General features: G+C 52.9%; 7 protein-coding genes across 7 annotated transcripts; 3 read left to right on the top strand and 4 right to left on the bottom strand.

The window, feature by feature from the left end:
* The first annotated feature begins 60 nt into the window (after positions 1 to 60).
* Positions 61 to 2178, top strand: BZA05DRAFT_401068 (uncharacterized protein). Its single transcript, XM_051483962.1, has 3 exons — positions 61 to 626; positions 695 to 1577; positions 1642 to 2178. The coding sequence occupies exons 1-3, from the start codon at positions 105 to 107 to the stop codon at positions 1767 to 1769; spliced, it is 1533 nt and encodes a 510-aa protein (XP_051338788.1). The 5' UTR covers positions 61 to 104; the 3' UTR covers positions 1770 to 2178.
* A 779-nt stretch (positions 2179 to 2957) lies between these two features.
* On the top strand, positions 2958 to 4228 carry BZA05DRAFT_401067 (uncharacterized protein). The gene has a single exon (XM_051483961.1). The coding sequence runs from the start codon at positions 3256 to 3258 to the stop codon at positions 4114 to 4116; it is 861 nt and encodes a 286-aa protein (XP_051338787.1). The 5' UTR covers positions 2958 to 3255; the 3' UTR covers positions 4117 to 4228.
* A 3547-nt stretch (positions 4229 to 7775) lies between these two features.
* Positions 7776 to 11241, bottom strand: BZA05DRAFT_474712 (STE/STE20/YSK protein kinase). Its single transcript, XM_051488141.1, has 3 exons — positions 10644 to 11241; positions 10195 to 10542; positions 7776 to 10132 (listed from the first exon to the last, which is right to left on the bottom strand). The coding sequence occupies exons 1-3, from the start codon at positions 10786 to 10788 to the stop codon at positions 8253 to 8255; spliced, it is 2373 nt and encodes a 790-aa protein (XP_051338786.1). The 5' UTR covers positions 10789 to 11241; the 3' UTR covers positions 7776 to 8252.
* Positions 11242 to 11688: 447 nt separating this feature from the next.
* Positions 11689 to 13303, bottom strand: BZA05DRAFT_419507 (uncharacterized protein; the record flags this gene model as incomplete). Its single annotated transcript, XM_051485594.1, has 2 exons — positions 11689 to 12791; positions 12850 to 13303. The coding sequence occupies 2 exons, from the start codon at positions 13301 to 13303 to the stop codon at positions 11689 to 11691; spliced, it is 1557 nt and encodes a 518-aa protein (XP_051338785.1).
* A 605-nt stretch (positions 13304 to 13908) lies between these two features.
* Positions 13909 to 15339, bottom strand: BZA05DRAFT_401056 (uncharacterized protein). Its single transcript, XM_051483960.1, has 3 exons — positions 15216 to 15339; positions 14178 to 15162; positions 13909 to 14113 (listed from the first exon to the last, which is right to left on the bottom strand). The coding sequence occupies exons 1-3, from the start codon at positions 15236 to 15238 to the stop codon at positions 14093 to 14095; spliced, it is 1029 nt and encodes a 342-aa protein (XP_051338784.1). The 5' UTR covers positions 15239 to 15339; the 3' UTR covers positions 13909 to 14092.
* A 110-nt stretch (positions 15340 to 15449) lies between these two features.
* BZA05DRAFT_401055 (increased loss of mitochondrial DNA protein 1) lies at positions 15450 to 16304 on the bottom strand. The gene is made up of 4 exons (XM_051483959.1): positions 16115 to 16304; positions 15917 to 16055; positions 15709 to 15860; positions 15450 to 15649 (listed from the first exon to the last, which is right to left on the bottom strand). Exons 1-4 carry the CDS (start codon positions 16250 to 16252, stop codon positions 15554 to 15556), a joined length of 525 nt encoding a protein of 174 aa, XP_051338783.1. The 5' UTR covers positions 16253 to 16304; the 3' UTR covers positions 15450 to 15553.
* A 99-nt stretch (positions 16305 to 16403) lies between these two features.
* On the top strand, positions 16404 to 19877 carry BZA05DRAFT_474708 (N-acetyltransferase B complex non catalytic subunit-domain-containing protein). Its single transcript, XM_051488140.1, has 4 exons — positions 16404 to 16714; positions 16784 to 17143; positions 17200 to 18024; positions 18076 to 19877. The coding sequence occupies exons 1-4, from the start codon at positions 16580 to 16582 to the stop codon at positions 19600 to 19602; spliced, it is 2847 nt and encodes a 948-aa protein (XP_051338782.1). The 5' UTR covers positions 16404 to 16579; the 3' UTR covers positions 19603 to 19877.
* Positions 19878 to 20033: the final 156 nt, after the last annotated feature.

The raw sequence follows: 20033 nt of genomic DNA, 5'->3' as shown, positions 1-20033 counted from the left end.
CAGCTGGTATAAATAACCGTGTCCTTGCTGACAAAAATGCTTGTCCTGGCTATGCGAGAAGTCGGTGACAGTCACGATTGGCGGCTTGGCGCCTATTACTCCTGATGGGATGGGATGTTGAGTCCTTGCCAGTTCCTGATATATCTATACACAACCACTACTCGAGTACACGCTCAATGTCTCGTCCCCTTCCAGCAACTTCAATCATGTCTCGGACCCAAGAAGTCGGTTTTAAACATTATTATTACCCGCACGGAAACAATTCCTTCCAGGCGAATAGAACATACACATACAGATGCATGAACACCTCCAAGATTCCCGACACCGATCGCGAAAGGCTCCAAACGGATCTTTCGCAGAACTGCACCTGGATTGCCGATATCGGTCTGAAGCAGACCCTCCTGCCCGATCCCATAGAGATCTGGTGGAATCTTCTTCCTCTCGAGACGTTCAATAGCAGCGCCGAGGTCTGCCTTGAGCCGCCGAGAATCGGTAGCAGCATTGAGGCCCTCAACAACACAAGTGGTGGTCCGAACATCCTGTACGATGCTGCCAAAGCGTGCGAGCCATACGTTTGCTCGGTTCTCATCGGCGCGAGCGGAAACCCCGACATTAGCGGTGTTGGTGTAGGCAACCCCCCTGTTCCGAAAAAACTCCCCCGCATTCGGCTAACGAACTGAGTAACGGTTTGCAGATGGTCATCGCGTACGTGTTTGAGCTCATCTTTGTAACTCTATGTTTTGCCTCCTTTCTTCCTTTCCCACAATCCCCAAACTCCAAGATTGGGGCCATATGGCGGGCACACGCTTCCGCGACAATCAAGATAATGGACACCTTCCTCGACGCAGCCACTTTCTTTGCGCTCTCGGTCACCATTGCCACGTTCGGCTATCTCAGCCGGGATCTCACCATATACGAGCGGAACATGCTGCACCACGTCTCATTGTTGACGATGGGCAGCCTGTACGTGGTGCTAGGCTTCACGTACAAGACTCTGCGGCGACGGAAGCTCCGTTGCGGGCTTGTGACGCTCACCGCGCTGATGACGTCGATCATGTGTCTGGTCGAGTTCTACCAAAGATCTATCGAGCGGCCATACACTTTTGCCATATGTAGAGCCGTCGATACGTTCTTTTTCAGACCGCAGATCGTCATCCCGGCGAGCGTGGTTATCATATTCGAGGGCATCGGAGTACTGGCTTCGGTGGCCACCTTCTTCGCCCGCAGGAGGGGGCGGAATGTGTCTGTGGAGATTGGCATCCCGCAGATTTCAAACTGGGTGCTCGTCGGGTGGACGTACCTGAAGCGCACGGGACTTTTCGCACAGAAGCCATTCACCGTGAGCGAGCATCTTGACCACCTTCGGAGAGCGCCCGGCATGACGCCCGGTCTGTGGGCCGTCGCGTCCTTCGGCCTGCTGGTTTCGTGGTCCTCGGCCATAGTGATATTCTGTGCCCGGGGCGAGTTTCAGATGGCGGCCGGGGACTACTATGAGGAGAATGAGATGGGGTATGGACAGATATTGGCGGCACTCATCTGGTTGCCGGTTCTTGTCGAGTATGCTTATTTTGCATTGTGTAAGTACATGGGATCGTGGAAGTGCCCTTCGTTCGAGTGGATGTATGCTAATCCGCGTTACAGATGGCTCGTCGGCGGGCTGGGAAGGGAGATTGCCGTGGAACCTTGATGTTCTCGAGCGGGGTCAGGGTTTTCAAGATGATGAGGATTCCATGCTCAGTGAGGAGCTGAGAGACCACCATCACCAATAAAAGCTTGTTGCATCAGGTACCTACCTATGTGGTGCTAAAATTGACGAAGAAACGCCGCACGAGTGACAGAAGAATGTACATGCACGGAACAATGCAATATTCACGAGTGAGAGAAGGAACTTGTGATGAACCGAGAAAGTGGAAGAGAGAGCAACAGATATGAACTCCTCGCGCTCATGGTGGTGTGTGAGTCGATGGAATACGGAGCGGCAGGTTTGATTGGCGGGCTTCTTTCTTTCCTATGTTCCTCTTAGTCGAATCACATTTGTCGGCAGTCGGGGTTTCTGAGTCGCTGTAACCACTCCGGCTTGTACATACCAGTCGCAGACAGTAAAACCGGACTACCTAGAGTGCCAGATAGATTATAGGCTATCAATGGAGAAACCAAAAACAATAACTACAAGCAAAGGCAAATCGGCAGACAGTAAACCACTTATATGAGGAGCTGTCAGTGCAGTGGTGGTGGCACACACTACCCGAGCTTTCCAACTCCCTATCCCTGAGTCGGCATCGGATTTGCGAAACCGATACTGATACATACCAGCACCCACCTCATTCACCAGCATTCCCATCCTCTCCTTATTCACACTTACCCTCCTGCTCCAGAACCGCTCTAGGATCCGAGTCTAGACTCTACTTCACCAGCATCTGCCCAAGCCAGGCTTGACTCCTCCACTTCCGGATATCCCAACCGTAGCCTCCAGCCCGCCAAAATCCCTCCTCGGCCCAAATTCAACATTCAAGCTGCGTCATATTTCACAACGATAAAACGCCTAGCCTCGGCACAGTCGGCACAACCGGCATTCCGACGGCTGGAAGCTCGGAAAGGCTGCGTGACACCTCATATCACTCGGTTCTACGACTTATTTGCTTGTTTCGATCCATCGAGGCGTTCCAGACTTCCTGTCCTCTATCTACAAACGAATATGCACTATTAATACCATCTGGAGGTTGCCTGCAGACAATCCGATGGCTGGCAGCTGCACCTCGAGATCCGGAGAACGAACTCCTTCCCGCTAAAAAGTGCATATCTTCACTACCACCACAAGTGATAAGCCACCAGTCGTAGGCTGAAGTCCGAAGTCCTAGCTCCGGCCAGCGATGCATCTTATTGCGCATTGAAATGCAAGTCTCACTTCAAAATGCATCGATACGCGAGTCCTACTGGTGCGCGAAAACGCCATCGCCATACAAGCATGTGCTCACCCGTCAAATGATCGACGGCTAGGAAGGAGTCGCCGGAGGCCCAACTCCCTGTCACTTTTGTCGTCACGTCAGGCTGGAGGAACATTCCACTTACCACACAATAACATGAGACGTCAGCCTTCCCGGCCAAATTACTAGAAGACCAAAATCTTTTAAAAAGGCCACATTAATCCCTCGGTTGGAGTCAATCCATCCAGAAGACATTCTACCACAAAACGAATAATACCTTCGACCTCCCACCTGAATTCACTTAAACTCCGAATAATCGACCGAAATCACCATGACAGCACCGATTCTTGAGAGAGACACCATAGAGGCACCGGCAAATCCGGCCCACGCCGTCCGACTCCTCTGCCGACAGAACAGATACACAGCACCAACAGCGGGCCTCGCAGGAGGCTACATCCAAGCGAACCTACTGGTCCTGCCACAAGCTCACGCCGCCGATTTCCGCTCCCTATGTCTGCGCAACCCGGTTCCATGCCCGCTTCTCGCAACTGGCACAGCGACGTTCCTCTCCTCGCCGCTGCTCACCACGCCCTTCGACCTCCGCACCGACATCCCGCGCTACAACATCTACTCGGCAGGGAAACTGATCCACGCCGGCGAGCTCTCCCTCGCCGACGTCTGGGACGAAACCAGCCACGTAGCCTTCCTAATCGGCTGTTCGTTCTCCTTCGACGGCGCCCTGGCAGACGCAGGACTCGTCCCGCGCCATGTCGAGCGACGCTGCAACGTGAGCATGTACACGACGACACGGCGGCTGAACCCCGCGGGGGTGTTCACGGACGCCACGTACGTGGTTTCGATGCGGCCGTATAGACCCCAGGACGTGGGGACGGTGCGGAATATCACCCGTCGGTACTCGGAGATGCACGGAGAGCCGATTGCGTGGGGGTGGGAGGCGCTGCAGGAGCTGGGTATCAGGGACCTGTCAGATCCGGACTTTGGGGATCCCGTCGAGCTCCGCGAGGGCGAGATACCCGTCTTCTGGGGGTGTGGCGTCACCCCGCAGAATGCTATCATGAGCGCGGGGGACAAGGTCAAGGGCATTGTTATGGCACACAGCCCGGGCCACATGCTGGTCTGTGATGTGAGGGAGGAAGAGTATTTCAAGACGGCGTACGAATCGATGCTATGATGGGGGTTCTCGGCACCGACGGCAATGTACATATTACGCTTAATTAACTGTACCATACCATAGCAATTACATATGAAGAATTGATCACCTGAGGAAGATGCGGTATCACACGAGCTTGTATTAAAGGCGGTAATGCCGCGCGTCCGCAGGCAACCGTTGAAAAAGAGTAGATTAAGCAACAGAATAGAAACCATGACAGAGGGGAAACGTTAAACGAATGTGACAACCCCTATCCATCGCCATTCACCTCTTACGCACACACTCCGGCCTTGTATACCGGACATGCCCTTCGAAAATCTCCCTGCGTGGCCGTCGGTATCCTACAAAGAGCACCGAGGAAGAGTTTCTACACCCGCGGGTCAGCAACCAGCAATCCCACTCATCCAGGCACGGAGCATGTAACCCACCTCAACATCCCAGCTGCAGCGCGCTCTCAAAGATCCAGCAGTCATCAACAGTGCGGTCCCAGTATCCGGTAGAGACAGCCGGGGCATTGAAGTAGTACCAGCACTCGATCTCGGCGGCGATGAGCTCCGTCTTCACGATCGGCGCAAGCACCGACGGTTAAGCGCGGCACAGCACACTGCGGAGCGGAAGAATGATGGCGCATGTGCGGGACGTGGCGGTCTGCGACGCAACGGTGCGGCATTCGTCCTGGGCGGCAGCATTGGGGGCTGCCAATGGCACCGCCAGGAAGATAGCTGCGGAGAGGAAGAGGGCGAGGGATGTGGCGAACTGCATTTTTCAGTGGTAAGGTGCTTTGGGATATTTGAAGGTAAAAGTTGGAGCGTTTGAGGGGGAGGTTTGAATTCCATGATCTGTTGCGCTGATGAGACCACTTGAGACCGTGGAGCAGCCGTCTTATACAACTTATTCCCCCTCACCCACCCTCCCCCAGCTTCGTCCATGATTTAATGTTGCTCTGAAAAAAGCTCCTGGTCCTAAAAATAATATTCCTACGGCTGTGGTCTTACTCGGCCGTGCAGGTTACGATACAACGATGCTGGTAGGCTGGGGTAATCTGTGGTGCGACGACACAACCTCATGCCACACGGAGCCGGAAAACTTTGGATGGGGGACATGCGGCGGATTTTCAGGCCCCCATTTTGTAATCAACTCCTGAACAACTCGTCAGCAACCGCAGGCAGGCAGGCCTTGGTAGAAGCCAGGAGTCGCACTCACAAAGCAGAAGACGAAGTTGCCGCCAGAATTCCTACCATCAAGTGTTGTTGTTGTTTATAATCCCCCACCTGATTGTTTACTCCGCACCGCAAATGTTTCTGGCATGGCGAGTTATTCCGGCGATCCCGCTGGTTAATCATTTCTATATACATCATAGTGGCTCAATCAAATGATCTATCCGAACCCGCTTAGGACCCATGAGCGCCCACGTTGCAATCATAGCACGGACGCATAAGGGCCATGTAGTTGGTTATCTGGGAAGCCAAAGCTGGATCCAAAAGGCGGATCGAAAAAACATCTCGGTCGTCAGCAGTCAGAAGCAGCTGTCCTACCACTCTCTGACTGATTTTAGTCGGTGCGTCGAGAGCTATGTAGGCTATGCCTTGCTCTAGGAGCTCCTGACGGTATGAAACTCGTCATGTAAAGTTGTAAAGGCTAGGTATGTAGGTAGGCTGTCATAACACCCAGCGAGCACCACTCGCATGACTCCGGATCATATTAGACTAGGTGGGCAAGGTTACTTGACGAGCGTAGCGTTGCTGGAAGCATTCAAGTGTTTGTTCTGTTCCGGTTGCAAGCCCCACACACTCTCTCACTCGATCTCGAAACCACTTTACCCCGCGGGATCACAGGGACAGTTCTATGTGAGAGGAGATTCGCCGAAACAAACCAAAAGACACTAGCAGAACTTCACGATCTTGTTTGTGTGCCAAGCATGTCGGGGAAATTACCTGCCCCGTTTTCTATAAGAATCGACCTCCCCTTCCTCCTCCTCTTCTTCTCTTCTACTTTCCTACTCCACCAACAAAACAACATTCGAGTATCCCACTTCAGATACCTTTTACCTCTACGTTTTACCGTCCACGACATACCCGCCCTAGGTGCCTTCTAAAAAAACATGCCTACTGGGTACGAGCTTCTCCAGTTCGTCACCCTCTACCCCTACTCTCATCCACAGTAACATCCTTCACCCACAGAGTGGAAGGATTTCTTCTGTGCGACCCGAATCGATCGACCGCAAGAGGGCGTTTAGAGGATCTCGGCTGAGGCCGAGCAAAATCTCTCCCCCATGGGAGAGAATAACCTCCCTCACGTTGGTAGAAGTTACTGTGGACGAATTGTTCGTGGGGGTGGGGCCGGACATAGACTGGCCGCTCCACCCCGAAAATCCCAACCGTCCGCGTACGTATGTCTCCTTTTGATTGGATTGGATTGTGAAGGGTAGTCAGATGCTGATGCTTGGTGACCCTCCAGCAGTTAAACTGGGCGCAAATCGGCGGCGGGGGGTTGCCCCGTCCCAACTATGTGTTGGAGGAGGGCATTGTGAACCACCATTCACCCGTGTTCCCAAAGGGCGACCCCCCAAAGAAGCGGATGACTAAGGATGAAATGAGAAGGAAATACCAGCAGGAGCATGAGGGAGGGTTACCGAATATCCCAGACCGTGCTCTACCCCGCTGCCCAACATGCAAAGGTACAGGCCATTATGCCTCTACATGCAGAAAGGCGCATACATATGCCCTCTTACTCTCCGGAGTCTTACGTTGTATAGTGTGGTAATGCTGCAAGCGACAATCAATTGATGATGTCCAATCCGGTGTGATTTATCGGTAATGATTGTGAGCTTGTGGACTGTGTTATGCGCTCGTTGACCTAGGTATACGCCGTACAATCGATCGTCAGCGGAGCCTCGGCGCCTCCTCCTTCTCCTCCACTCGTCTCCTTTCCCGTTCCCAGGCTGGCGTGAATCATCAAATCTCAACCGTCGAGTGATATCGGTAAATGAGTGATATCACATGAGGCGTTGAGGACTGACCAGACAAGAGTGCGCGGTGTACCAGGTCAACTGATTTTGCCTCCCCTCGGTGCGGAGAAATTTAAGTCGTCTTGTAGGGGATATTTGTGTTTACGTGCGAATTTGTGACGTACCTACTCAGTTGCTGAGGCCTGTACAGCTGGCAGGGGGAAGACTACGGTAACAATGTAATTACGCAGTGCATTGCAACACCATAGAACTCTCTTTGTATGTACTAGTAGATGACGTACTACTTTTCGATACGTGATGTGAGGAAGACGGTACGGCTCCTATCATTATGGAAATACGTGTTCTTGGACTTTTCTAAAAGTGGGCATACGTATTGAACAAAAATCTGGTAGTTCTTCGGTATTAAAATGACCGCGGTATTCTTCCCGTATCAATTGTAGCCTACTTTTTGCGACTGTATCAAGTATCTTGATTTTGGTGATAAAACAGGACTCCATTGGTTTCACCACCACAAGTCTCTGGCGTATATAAAACAAATTCTCTAACGAATACCGTTCGATATTAACACTAGTAAATGATCGCTTATTCTTAGGCCCGTGGGTAGGCGGCGGTAGAGTTCCTGCTCGCATGTATGTAGTTCAAAGAGATGGAGAAAGGCATCGGCACCATCGCAGGGAACTGCAGTGGTAACGAAGATCGACGGCCATCTCGACATCTCAAATCCTCATAATCTCATAATCGCCACAGTATATGTACAATTCGTAACACCCCCCATACACCACCTCCTGCATACACAACACTACACACAGACAAGCGGTCCCAAACACGACCATGAGAGGAGCAGAATCATAATCACATCAAAAACGAATAACAAAATGTAAGCATGGTTGTGGGTATCTTAGCAAGCAACAACCTCCGCCCTTCCGCAATCAAGCAACCGTAACTAAACCCAGCGGTATTCCCGTTGCCGACATTAAACACCAGAGTCCCATCTTTCCGTTCCATTCTCGCATCCGAACCGTGTGAAAAAAAAAACCAACCCTATCCCGCCACCCTATGCCATAGACCGACCGTAACAAAGGAAAGAAAAAGTAAAAGAAAGGCGCATAGGATAACGCATAGTCAATGGGTATTAAGCATCAGTTATAAAGAGAGGCTAGTAAGGGTTCCCAGGTACATATACAAAGAACTACCACCGCCTCTGCTGGCCAGGTTGCATAGGTTGGTGTTTCTGAGGGTGCTGCTGCTGTTGGGGATGTTGTTGATGTGGATGGTGTCTGGCCGGCACTACTTCTTCTTCCTCCTCGGCCTCGACCCTAACGAGCACCTCCTCCAAGAACCCCTCTAGGAATCCGCTAACCTCACTGCCCATTCCGACAGGCGCCGCCTTATCCCATTCTTCGATGTCCTTGAAAACCTGTGCAGCTTTATAAACCAATCGCTTGAGTTTGTCATGTGCGTGTTGATGTTTCTCCTGGTTCTTGAGACCCTTTCGCATGGACTGCTGCTGGAGATGATAGGTGCGTCTGGTCAACGCTGCCTCTAGGGCAGGGAGAATAACACCGCCCAACGCAGTGACTTCCCCTTCGTTGTCCTGAAGTAGGCCATTGTTCGCCGGCATATGATCCGGGGGAGGTGGAGGCACCGACTGCCGTCGTTCATTGGCGGGCTGCAAAGTCTGCGTGGAGGGGGTGTTTCTGAGCTGTGAAGAGTGCGATGGCGGTTGAGGGGGTACTAGCGCGCCGCTCGGGGCCCGACGTGGCTGATGACCGAGCCCGGGAGGCGGCTGTATCGACCTTAATTGCTGTCGTTGTTGCTCCTCGAGTCTGACCTTATTCTGTTGTTCGATCTGCCGCCGCATCTGCTCCTGGGCAAGATCGTGCGATGTTTGCCTTCCGAGCTGCGGGTTGGGGAACGCAGTCAGTCCCCCGTGATCTGGAAGAACATCTGGACTAGCTGCGGATCCCCTGCTTCCCGTTGGCGTACGATCGTGGTCAGCCATGCCTGGCTGTCCCTGGGCTATCCTCATCCAGCTAACATCTTTCGCCAGCTCTGCCTGTAGTAACCGCTCGCTCTCGGCAGACATACTGACTTGTCTGCTGTGATTGTGATGCTGAAGCGGCTGCATGGGCACCGGCTGCCGATCGTCCCGATAGGGTGGCGGTAGTTGATGCGCAGGTAGTGGTGTCGGCGGCGCAGGCTGATGGGAGTCTAGCCGTTTCATGCCCCTAACTGTGTCCGAGGCCGTTCCGTATCCCGAGTCTTTGCCATGTGGCGGCACCGGTGGAGACTGTGGCTGTTTGTTGTTTTCCTGGGCTCTCGTTTGGGGGTGGATGGCCGAAGCCCTTTCTTCACTCCGACGGTCTCGGCTTCCCTTCGGTGTGCCCGGGCTCTCAAAGTCATTACTCTCCACGGTCTGAGCGATATATCTCATATTTGCCTGCGCTGCACTCAAACTCTTCAACCCCGGGGTGTTCCGACCAGCACCACCACCACTTGGTCGTACCGTTCCGAAATCCCACAAGTCATTGTCGTCCTCCTCCTCTTCAGTGGATTTACTCTCCCTACTGTCCATAGTTCCTTCGTCGGAATCCTCATCGCTTCCCTTCTTGTTGCCATTCTCCATCACCCACCGCTCGTGTCGCTCGATGAGCTCGGTGAGATAAGTTGTCCTCTTAGCACGCTTCACGAATGGATGTTTCAATAACTCCTTTGCCGATGGCCGATCTCGGGGATCTCGCTGCAAGCATAGGCTAACAAACTCCTTGAAGCGCTCCGAAAAGCTACCCTCCAATTGCGGTGGTGGGTTCTTGGGAATAAGGAAGAGGACCTTCATAGGATGGATATCGGAATACGGCGGCTCTCCCATAGCAAGCTCAATGGCCGTGATCCCAAGCGACCAAATGTCGGCCTTCTGGTCGTATCCTGACTGCTTGATGACCTCCGGTGCCATCCAGAAAGGAGTTCCGACGAAAGTATTCTTTTTCGTCATCGTTGCCGTCAACTGCCCGGACACTCCAAAATCCGCAAGCTTAACTTGGCCATTTGACGCCAGCAACACGTTTGCCGCTACAGATTCTCATCAGCTCCCCTGCCTCGCCCAAACTGCACAAAAGGGGATAGGTGCAAACCTTTAATATCCCGGTGCAGCTTGTTGTCGCTGTGCAAGTACTCTAATCCCATCAACAGCTCCCGAATAATGATCGTGATGTACTCCTCCGGGATCAAGCCAGGCTTCATCAGATCCCCGCAACTGCCACCAGAACAGAACTCCATGATGATCCACAGGTCGGAACCCTTGAGGTACGAACCGTGGTACTTGGTGACATAGGGCGAATGGAGCTCGGAGAGAATATTGATCTCTTGAATGATGTCATCGACCTCATCTTCGGCGTTCTCAACATCGATGACTTTTATGGCTACCGCCTGCCCGTTCCGCTTATCGACGCCCTTGTAGACCTTTCCGAAACTACCGCCACCTGCAAGGGACACAGTAGTCAGCACCGGACCCAGCAACAAGAAAACAGCACTCCCTCCTCCTCCCTCTTCAAATCCCCAGCCCGTAAGAACGCAAACCCACCTATGAGTCCCTGCTTGGTGTATAGCGACTCGGGGTCAACGAGCTCGTTCGGGGGGCCCGCCGCCACGCCGATTGTCGGTCCGCCACCTCCGCCGCCCGCCGGTGGCTCGTGGTAGCTCGCGTAGCGAGCAGATGCTATGCTCATATCTGGAGGAGACGTGAGGAGGCTGGTATGGAGTGCTCGGTGGTGTGCAGGGTTGATCCGTGCGTCGCGATCGAGTCGCCGAGAAGCGATTCGTCCGGAACTATATCGACGGCTCGGAAGAGAGTGATTACTCCGGACGGGACGGGTGAGTGGAATGAGGTGTTCCTGATCGCGGTGGAGAGGGTAGGGTTAGATAGGTAAAGGTCGGGAGGTTCGGAAGGCGTCTCAACGCCTCCAAAACACAGGCGAGAGCACCCAAAATGCGAACGGGATGTTTCTACCGGAGCAGAAGAAGCGACGAGAGAATGTGTAGTTATAGGTGAAAGCCGAGCGAGTGTCGTCAGTGTTATTAGGGAAGGGGAGTTGAGCACTTGTGGCGGATGAGGATGGTGGAGGAAGTGTGGAGGGTGGTTTAACCTACCCACTCCGTGAGCACTTAGAGGGACGTGGGGGCTGTCGCTGTCGTCAGGGGGCGACTAATTGCTACACCACAAAATAAACGCTCACCCGCCATGTAAACACAACAACGCCCGTAACCACCGCCAGTATACGCTGATAACCCTCGAATAGCATTCCATGTAATTTAACAGGTAATCAGGAGAACCCCAAGATCAAGCGCGGTAACTTCCCAGCCAACACAAATCAACTCTTTATCAAATGATCCAGGGAAAACAAGGACCAGAAAATCTAGCTAGATACAACTGAGGATCCCGCATATACGCGCCGCAAAGACCACAGACACGATGATCTGGAAATGAAGAATGAGAAAGAAAACACATTAATGTCTGCAGCGCCTCGCAGCAACCCCACCTATAGCAACTGACCCATACCAGAGCTTACAATTGCACTATCCCAAGCAGACAAAGGAGACAGACAGGAGGAAAAACAAAGCACCGCAGTTTATTCTTCCAACGCCTCCACCATGATGGTGCCCATCTTGAGCCCAGCCTCCTCAACGGTCTTGTCCAACACTTCAATCAGACGCTTGCCCATACTGACCAGCTCAAACTCCTTGTGAGGGTTTCCTCCGCCGTCCTTCTGTGCCTCCTTCTCCGGCAACAGGTCCGCCTTGACAAACTCGAACAGCCGTTCGACTGTATCCCTGAGGAGGAACCTGCGAACAACTCTGCTTCCGTCGTGGAGCTTGAATTGTATCCTCGTAGAGTCAGGTCCCTGGGCCGGCTCCTGGTGGTGATTGGTACCGGAAATCTTCTGAAAAGGTGTCTGCTCGATTGCCTTGCCTTTAGGCTCCAGATACTTCTGCTCGGGCTGCTCCACATCCATCAAATCGACGTCATCCGCGATGTTGTCCGCCAGATCCTCGTTGCCGGTCGCGCCACCGCCCATCGAATTCTGCAGAGCAAGCTCCAGCTGTTCTGCTTCTGTCATAGCCTCGATATTGACAGGCTTTGGCTTCGGTTTCGTCACACGTTGAACAGGATTCTTGTCATCATCACGAAGTGAATACCGTTCCAGAAATTCGTAAACTGTGTGCACAAACTCGATAGGTGTTTTAGGCATCTCCTTCCACACCTTGACCTGCTCACCAGTTCGAGGGTCGATGATGGCAATGTGTGGGAAAGCGTTGGCGTCGATTCCTGACAAGGCGTCGGGCATGTACAACCTCACGTAATCCCGACCATCTCTGCCGTTGTTGAGCCATTGCAGGAAAATGAAGTTCTCCATGACAGCCTGTTGGACCTCTTTGTCTTTCCAAATGTCGCGATTGAGGATCTGGGAGCCAAAATTCGCTTCCTCCTGGATGTTGACTAGGATCCACTTTTGTTGCTCCTTGCCGTCATCACACGCCTCCTCAAAACCCAGATGGGAGATGATCTCGACAGGTGGTCTAAACAGTTCTGCCAGCCGCCCAGCGTGTGACCCTCTCTCCGAAGCGCCTCCCGTAGCAGCAGCCATACGGCGCCGTCGCTCCTCGAGGGTTAGTTCCTCGGGTTGTACTCGGTTCCACACCGAACTCTGCTGATTGAAAATCCCAGCTCGAACTACCGAGCGCATCAGTTTGGTTCTCCATCTCAAATCATCTACCAGGAGAACACAAACCTCGTGGCTGTCGCGCCGGAATTCCATAACCGTCATCGTCCATGTCCGGCCCAACAAGCGTTTCCGTAGTCCTCGCAATGGGAGCTCGAACTTCATCCCCACCACCCGGCCCTCTGCTCGCTCCGTAAAACTCCTCCTGTAACCTCCTCGCCATCGCCTCATCGTCCTCGTAGGCGCGAGGCGTAGCAGCAGAACCCGGAGTACCACTGGCCCTCAAGGCTTCCCGAACATCATCATCATCGTCATCGTCGTGAACGGGTTGGCTGAGTCCAGCAGGACGCGCGGGGAGCGGAGGCGGGGCCGACGGGCTGCTGTCTTCAATATCTACACCGCCGGTATCGAAGAAGAGAGCGATGGCATTTCCAAGGTCGTTATCCGAGACCTTGAGGTACGACTGCGCCTTCTGGGGAGAAGAGTCCGTCACTGCGATGAACTGGGCAACGAGTTCATCCATGGTTGGTGCGAAGCTGTCGAACCGACCACGAGCTTCAAAGAACCTAGAAAGTTTAAGCGAGCGTCGCGATAGATGGATGGATGGACGGCTGGATGGACTGGCGACGGGGGGTAAATGATAGCAGGAGGAGTGGGGCTTGATGAAGGTAATGGTGAGAGCGTTGGGGAGAGGGGGTGGTTGAAAGCAACTTTTACTTACGAAGGGTGGTTGTGCTGTTGGTATCTGGTAGTGTTGGAGGGGATGAGGGGCAACAAGCAAGGATATGTTGATTGGTGGTTTCTGGTTCAGTTTGTGCGTCGCCACAACTTATACGGCAAACCACCAACTAACAATTGTATGGGAGTAGCTGATCGATTGTCTTGGAATCATAGAAGGTAGTCGAAGCTTTGATAGCAGGCCGACGGGAATGTCACGGGATTATATGGCTGGCAAATGAGATGCCGACGTTGATGATGCGGTGAAAAAAGGCAGAAAGACAAAGAGACCAGCGGCGGGTCCGCGACGCGGCCAGAGAAGCGGGAAGAGAGGAGTGAGCAATATCGTTGCCAAGCTAGCAAGCTGTCAAGCTGTCACGTGCAACGGAGAGCTTCAGTTCGCGATTGAACATCAATTTACCACGCGATCCCCCTTGAAGAATACAGTATTCCGGAGGAGACAACAGAGTTACATGCACAATATTATGCAAATCCAGAAAAGCCCAACTCGCTACCAAACAAATGCTATGAACATCAACTTTTTTATAACCTGAGAAAGACTCTAGCCATGGCGAAGTACACAAAGTACCGTCTATTATGCCTTGATCATGAGAATCTGGAGAACTATGGTTAGATACCACCATTTTGAGAGCTATACTTTGGAGGAAGCGGAGACCAACCTCGTTCAACGATGTGGCATCCATCATAGCACTCCTCTTTGCGGCAATAAACCTGTGGCGCAGAGCATGCCTACCGTTCATCGCACTCGCCGGAGTCACAGATCCAGATGCAGCCTCTGTTTCACTCTCTGAAGAGCTATCACCATCAGAGGAAGCCTTCTTCTTCTTCTTCTTCTTCTCTTCCCTGTCCTTCTTTTCCTTCCTCCGAGCATCCCTCTTCTCCTTCCTCTCCTTCTTTAGCCGCTTCTCCTCTTTCCGTCTGCTCTTTCGCTCTTCTTTAGATTCTGTCTCGTCACCGGACACGGACCTGGATTTCGATTCCCGGTCCGTCGTCGCTGGTGTCTCCGTTCCGTCCTCCTCCAAGCCACGTCGCTTGCTCTTCTTCTTCCCGTCCTTTGACTTCGACTTCTTCGATTGTTTCTTATCCTTCTCCACATCATCCGAATCCCTCTTCCTCTTTTTGCGCGAAGCCTCCTCACCAGAGTCCTTGTCATCCGAGTTCTTGCCATCCTTTTTCTCCGCTTTCGCTTTCAAAGCTTCCGCCTTCTCTTCCTTCTCTTTAACCATTCTCTCCCTCAATTTCGTAAGATCATCAGCCACCCAGACTTCCCCTCTCACGAACCTCATGCCCCACTTGCTCTGGATCCACTCATTCTTCTTCCTATCCTCCTCGAGCTTAACCTGCTCGACCACCTTATCATCGCCATTCAATCTTCCCAGCAGTCCCTGCAGTCCCAATAGACCCGTGCACTCATCATGCTGCGCGCCCTTCTTAGCACCAATACCCAGGGTATCATCCTTCAGCACGATTTTGATTCCGGTTGAAGACGCGTCGGTGATGTGGCCCGAGGCATGATACGAGGAGGTGGTGTCGCCAAGGTTCTGTCCAGGGACCCAGCCAAGGTTCGCGAGGTACTGGTGTCCGAAACGTGAGGTGTCCTTGGACCAGAAGGTGTTGCGGGGGTCTTTGCTGATTTTTGTGCTACTGCGGTGTGTGTCAGATGTGGCAATTATGAGGAGAGTAGAGAAGGGAACTACGCTTTGGGGCCCGCGAGACCCATGGCGGCGGTGAGGTGGGGGTGAGAGGAAAGTTCGCTTGGAGGTTGAAGCAGCACGACGTGAATTGGTGACAAACGTTTGCTCGAGTTGGCAGAGGGCGAAGATTTCAGCAAGGGCGGGATGGGTAAGGGTTTCGCTAGCGCGGCTGATAATTAGTTCTTGGGTCTTCACTCAACACATTTTGTGTTCCCAGCCGGGAGAGTCCACAGCAAGGTCGGTTGTTATGAGGGTATAATAAATCTACAGGTACATCCGCAGCAGCAATTCTATAAGCTTTATCCAACTATGGGCATCTCGTCTTCACAGCATTATCGCATCTAGTCCTCCCTCATCTCCATCTCCAACTTCGCCTTCTTCCTCGCGTGGATCCTCGCCATTGCCTCACCGCGCTCCTCGCGCAGGTTAGTGTGGATCTGCACACGAATACATGGTCAGCTTCATCCTTACAATTGACTGTATCGAAATAACATACCCAGAACCACCAAATCGCCTCCATGAATGCCCATGAGAATATAGCGCTGTTGATCAATGGGTGGTCGGAGGTAGCACTGACATTGCCGCGTCCAGGCTTCAAAACATACGCGTATCCGGTAACGATGACGAAGAATAGTGTGCGAACCGGAGCTATAATCCAAATTGTGAGCTGCGCTCTTGCATTCGGGAGAGAAATCTGGCCATACCTTGAGCTCCCCAGTAATCCCTAGCGACATCCTCGGCTCCGGAAACAGTGGTAAGATCGGAGATGGCGGAGAGGATCAGAACGAGACCGGCGAAGGCACATGCGAGTGGATTTTCGTAGAGTGATGACCTTGGTTGTTGCTGTGGAACAATGAAGTCAGCAAATAAGCTCCCGCCATACCGCGTCGGAGAACGCTTACCAGGCCAAGTGCTTCCCCGAGGATGAATATTGTCGACTGTGTTGCAATCTTCTCGGGAGCTGCGATCAGGTAATATCCCATGGCCAGGTGGACCACGGCCACGGCGCTGATGATGTAGTATGCTTTGATCAAAGGCATGATTGTGTCGTTCAGATCCGGTCAAAGGTTGAGGAGATGAACACGGGTGGAGCTCAACACAAGGGGCGGGCTGTTTTCTACATAAATCCGGTCCCGACATAAGCCTTCTTTTACCCGGCAGTTCCGAAGAACGTTACGTTTCCACTTTCGATCCTCACCCCCACTTCCGGCCTCTCACTCGGACGGTCCCTTCTTCATCTTCTTCTTCTGGCATTTGTGCACAACCCTTTCATTCTCTATATTCTCCCAGCGCTCGGCTGTGCATGTTGTTTTCTCTTCAGACTATTTTCACCACATAGCATCTCCCACCGCCAATTACCACCACCAATGTCCGTCGCAAGCTCTTCCGCCGATCGCAAGAACCATCTTGTCTGGGACCAACTCGAGTTGGGTGCATACAAGCAGGCGCTCCAGCTATGCAACCGGCGCATTAAGAAAGGCGAAAAGAATGAGAACCTCCTTGTAAATCAACTCGCACCTCTTCACCCCGAAGCCAGCGTAAATTGACATCTCCGGGGGTGGTGGTGTTAGGCTTTGAAAGCATTTGTTCTCACGCATATCCACAGTCCTGCGACTACCGAAGAAGCTATACAGATTGCGCAGACCCTCGCCGATAAAACCCCTCCAACACAGTCCGTTGAGGTGCTACGTCTGCTAGGTCGTGTGTGGTCGAACCTTGGTCCGAAGTATGCCGACGAGGTCACAAAGCTCTGGGAGAAGGCCGTCAAGGCGCAACCCCACAACGAGGAGCTGGCACGAGAGTGGTTCTGGGGTACCGTGAAGACGCTGGATTGGCGCGGAGCTCAAAAGGCGGCCATGAACCTCCAGAAGACCTACACCAAGCGCAGGGAATACTGGTTCTGGGCTGTGATCTCCAGTCTGATGTTGCATGTATGCTCATCCTATGATCTGCCGTTTCTCGGTAGTGCTAACGTTGATCTCCATAGAACTCACTCCCAGCCGATTCCTCGGAACGCAAGCTCTTCGGCACACTCGCCTACCGCATGATCGCCAAAGCGCGCACCGACACTCCGGCCAACACCGCAATCATACCTCCGCGCGCGATACAGACCAGCCAGGAGGTCAATCTGCTACTTGAGCTTCTGCCGTATGTTGCTCCCGGTGATGCGGCCAAGGAAGCTCTGGAGGTGCTCAATTCCGCCAATCTTGGTGTCGATTCGACAGTAGGGAGTGGTGATTGGTGGGGTTTGGCAAGGAAAAGGCTGGATCTTCTCGAGAATACCAAGGATTGGAGGACGTTGTTTGAGACTTGCATTTCGCTGCTGCCGAAAGCGAATGCCGTGGCTGAAGCCAATGGGAACGGGGAAGAGGCAAACCCCGACGATGAGAAGAAGGATGAGACGAAGGATGCGAAGCCGGATGCTGTCCAGCAGGGACGAGGTGATGATTGGCGGGTTTGGGACGGATTTGTGATGGCTGCCGGAAAGCTTTACGACGACGGTGACAAGACCGTTGCCAAGGAGTCGTTGGAAAAGATCCTGGAACACCGCAAAGCTCTCCCCACCGGTTCGCCGCGGCACGGTGATCTGGCGCTGGTGAAGTTCTCTAGTCTCTTCCACGACAAGAATGACGGGCCGGAAGGCACACCTACTCTGTTGGAGGCCGTCGAGGAGTATTTTGTCAACACCTGTAGCAAGAGCTGCTGCTTTGAGGATATCCAGAAGTACCTCGAGATGCTCGAGGACTCGGAGAAGAAAGATTTCCTGAAATATGTCGAGGGAGCAGTAGAAAAACTCCCGGAGGAAAGTGAAGTATGCTACCAACGAATCTTTACATCAAGCGTGTGCTGACCTCCGCAACAGAAACAGCGAATTGACAGAGTAGCTTCTGCCATCAACTTCCAGAAGTTCGTGTATCTTCTCACCATTTCATCCCTCAACACTGCTTCGCCAACAACTACAAAAACCATCACAACCTTCATTACCGGGACCCTAAAGCTCTATGCGTCTGCGCTTTCTCTCGGAAGCTCCCTACTGGTTACTGACAATCAGTATGGTGACGATGCGGCGCTACTGGCCATCATGGGACTGATCCGCCTTTACACCCTCTCTCCCAAGGATCAATCGCCCCTCTATCAGTCAGTTCAAATTCTGGAGACTCTGCTTCAAAAGTCAAAACACAACTATCAAGCTCTCCTCCTCTTAGTACGGATTTACCTCCTGCTCGGGGCCATTGGTTCTGCGATTGACGTCTACCCTCGGCTCAACATCAAACAAATCCAGCATGACACACTCTCACATTTCCTGCTAACGCGAATCTCCACCCTCCTTCCTAACGATGCCCGGACCCCCTCATACCTACACCATGCCCTCGGTATCTACGAGTCCTCACGAACCCAAACTCCCAACATGCTACAGCTCGCCTTCGAACGCGGAGGCTACGCACAGATGATGGGATTCCTCGAGTTCTCAGAGCGTGTTGAAGGCAGTGTGTGCCGGACCATGTGGGAGGTTGAACTCCGACGACTCGCCCGGATTATCCCGGGATTGCCGAATCAAGATATGTCCGCTGAAGTGGGCTACAAGGGTGCAGTCTGGGACAACCGCGACTTTGCCGTCATAATCGACTGCGAACTCGCCTCCGTTGGTCCGTATGAGCGCGCTTTCCGAATCGGCCCCACGCCGGCGGAGAACTGGGCCCGTGGCTTCGCGGCCGCTTCGGAGGTCTCGCAGTTCCTTGAGACGGTTGCGGCTGCTGGGAAGGATTCGAATGGTGCTGCTACGGCCAGCGAGAAGCCGACGCTTGCCACCGATGTGGCTGGCCGCATTGCCGCTGCACTAAAAGCCGGTGAACGAGATGACGAGTTCACGGACGCGGAGAAGTCACAACTTCTCTTTGCCGGTGCCATTGCCGAACTAGCTGGAGCCGCTGTCAAGAAGGACGGAGAGACAGTATCGAAAGCGCTCGAGGGCATCACCGCAGAGTTGTTTCCCAAGACCTTCGTCAGCCTCACGGACGATGAGATCCCAGACTGGAGGCAATTGCACGCGCTATGGATGGGTCGTGATTCGGCTGCCGTGGCTGAGAGCTTGGTTAAGTTTTTGAACGCAACCAAGAGCCTCAAGCCGGCTGTTCCCAAGCCTTCCATCACTGCGCTGGCAGAGGCTGCCAAGAAGCGGAAGGCAGAGGTTTTGAAGCGGGCAAAGAGCGCGCTGAAGACTTTAGAAGACGAAGACGCGATTCAGACGCTCGTCGATGATGTGCTCAAGGAGGATGGTGTCGGCGGTGTCCTCAGGCGGCAGGAGGCGGTGTTTGGAGGCGTGGAGCAGGTGGCGGATAACGTGAGGAAGACTCGGAATGCGATTGTAAGGTGTTATGGGGATTTCTAATTCTGTGTTTCTATTACCATCTCGTTTCGTCCTCAGTTTTTTCTTTTAGGCCGGGTGTGGTGGGTGCAGAAAAGGGAGGGATTGGAAAAATGGTGTTTGGTGTTTCTTTTCCCCTTGTTCCTTTTCTTTCTGTTTTTTGGATTGGTGTGATGATACCTCTACTGGGCAGAATGATGATTTGTAGTGTTTGGGTATGCCTAACTGCCTGTATTCGATGCTGTTTCCATAAATACGGCCCCTCAATTGTTGCCGAAAGAAAAATGGCTTTGTCGAAGGCTTGACAACTTTCAAGCGTGTCCTTGGTTTCCTCGAGCGTGAATATCCACGATACAGTTAGGCTGTTCTCACAGCCCTACTAGGGAGCTAGCGCGGTCACGTGCCTAAGCGTTGAGAACCTATCAAGCGCGTCATCCCCGAATCTTATCAACACC

This window comes from Tricharina praecox (genome assembly GCF_024521635.1).
Source record: "Tricharina praecox strain CBS 144465 chromosome Unknown BZA05scaffold_15, whole genome shotgun sequence".
Classification (NCBI taxonomy): Eukaryota; Fungi; Ascomycota; class Pezizomycetes; order Pezizales; family Pyronemataceae; genus Tricharina; species Tricharina praecox.
This window is presented reverse-complemented; position numbering and strand designations above follow the sequence as displayed.

Bases quoted from the DNA above. Each gene is read 5' to 3' on its own strand.
- BZA05DRAFT_401068 (XM_051483962.1), top strand. From the start codon at position 105: ATGGGATGGGATGTTGAGTCCTTGCCAGTTCCTGATATATCTATACAC. The intron at 627-694 runs GTAGGCAACCCC...AACGGTTTGCAG, and splicing joins CCGACATTAGCGGTGTTGGT to ATGGTCATCGCGTACGTGTT. The intron at 1,578-1,641 runs GTAAGTACATGG...TCCGCGTTACAG, and splicing joins GTATGCTTATTTTGCATTGT to ATGGCTCGTCGGCGGGCTGG.
- BZA05DRAFT_401067 (XM_051483961.1), top strand. From the start codon at position 3,256: ATGACAGCACCGATTCTTGAGAGAGACACCATAGAGGCACCGGCAAAT.
- BZA05DRAFT_474712 (XM_051488141.1), bottom strand. From the start codon at position 10,788: ATGAGCATAGCATCTGCTCGCTACGCGAGCTACCACGAGCCACCGGCG. The intron at 10,543-10,643 runs GTGGGTTTGCGT...TGTCCCTTGCAG, and splicing joins CACCAAGCAGGGACTCATAG to GTGGCGGTAGTTTCGGAAAG. The intron at 10,133-10,194 runs GTTTGCACCTAT...GAGAATCTGTAG, and splicing joins GCTGCACCGGGATATTAAAG to CGGCAAACGTGTTGCTGGCG.
- BZA05DRAFT_401056 (XM_051483960.1), bottom strand. From the start codon at position 15,238: ATGGGTCTCGCGGGCCCCAAAGC. The intron at 15,163-15,215 runs GTAGTTCCCTTC...CACACACCGCAG, and splicing joins GGTCTCGCGGGCCCCAAAGC to TAGCACAAAAATCAGCAAAG. The intron at 14,114-14,177 runs GTTGGTCTCCGC...ATAGTTCTCCAG, and splicing joins ATGCCACATCGTTGAACGAG to ATTCTCATGATCAAGGCATA.
- BZA05DRAFT_401055 (XM_051483959.1), bottom strand. From the start codon at position 16,252: ATGCCTTTGATCAAAGCATACTACATCATCAGCGCCGTGGCCGTGGTC. The intron at 15,861-15,916 runs GTATGGCCAGAT...TTTGGATTATAG, and splicing joins GGATTACTGGGGAGCTCAAG to CTCCGGTTCGCACACTATTC. The intron at 15,650-15,708 runs GTATGTTATTTC...ATTCGTGTGCAG, and splicing joins AGGCGATTTGGTGGTTCTGG to ATCCACACTAACCTGCGCGA.
- BZA05DRAFT_474708 (XM_051488140.1), top strand. From the start codon at position 16,580: ATGTCCGTCGCAAGCTCTTCCGCCGATCGCAAGAACCATCTTGTCTGG. The intron at 17,144-17,199 runs GTATGCTCATCC...TGATCTCCATAG, and splicing joins TCTCCAGTCTGATGTTGCAT to AACTCACTCCCAGCCGATTC. The intron at 18,025-18,075 runs GTATGCTACCAA...CCTCCGCAACAG, and splicing joins AACTCCCGGAGGAAAGTGAA to AAACAGCGAATTGACAGAGT.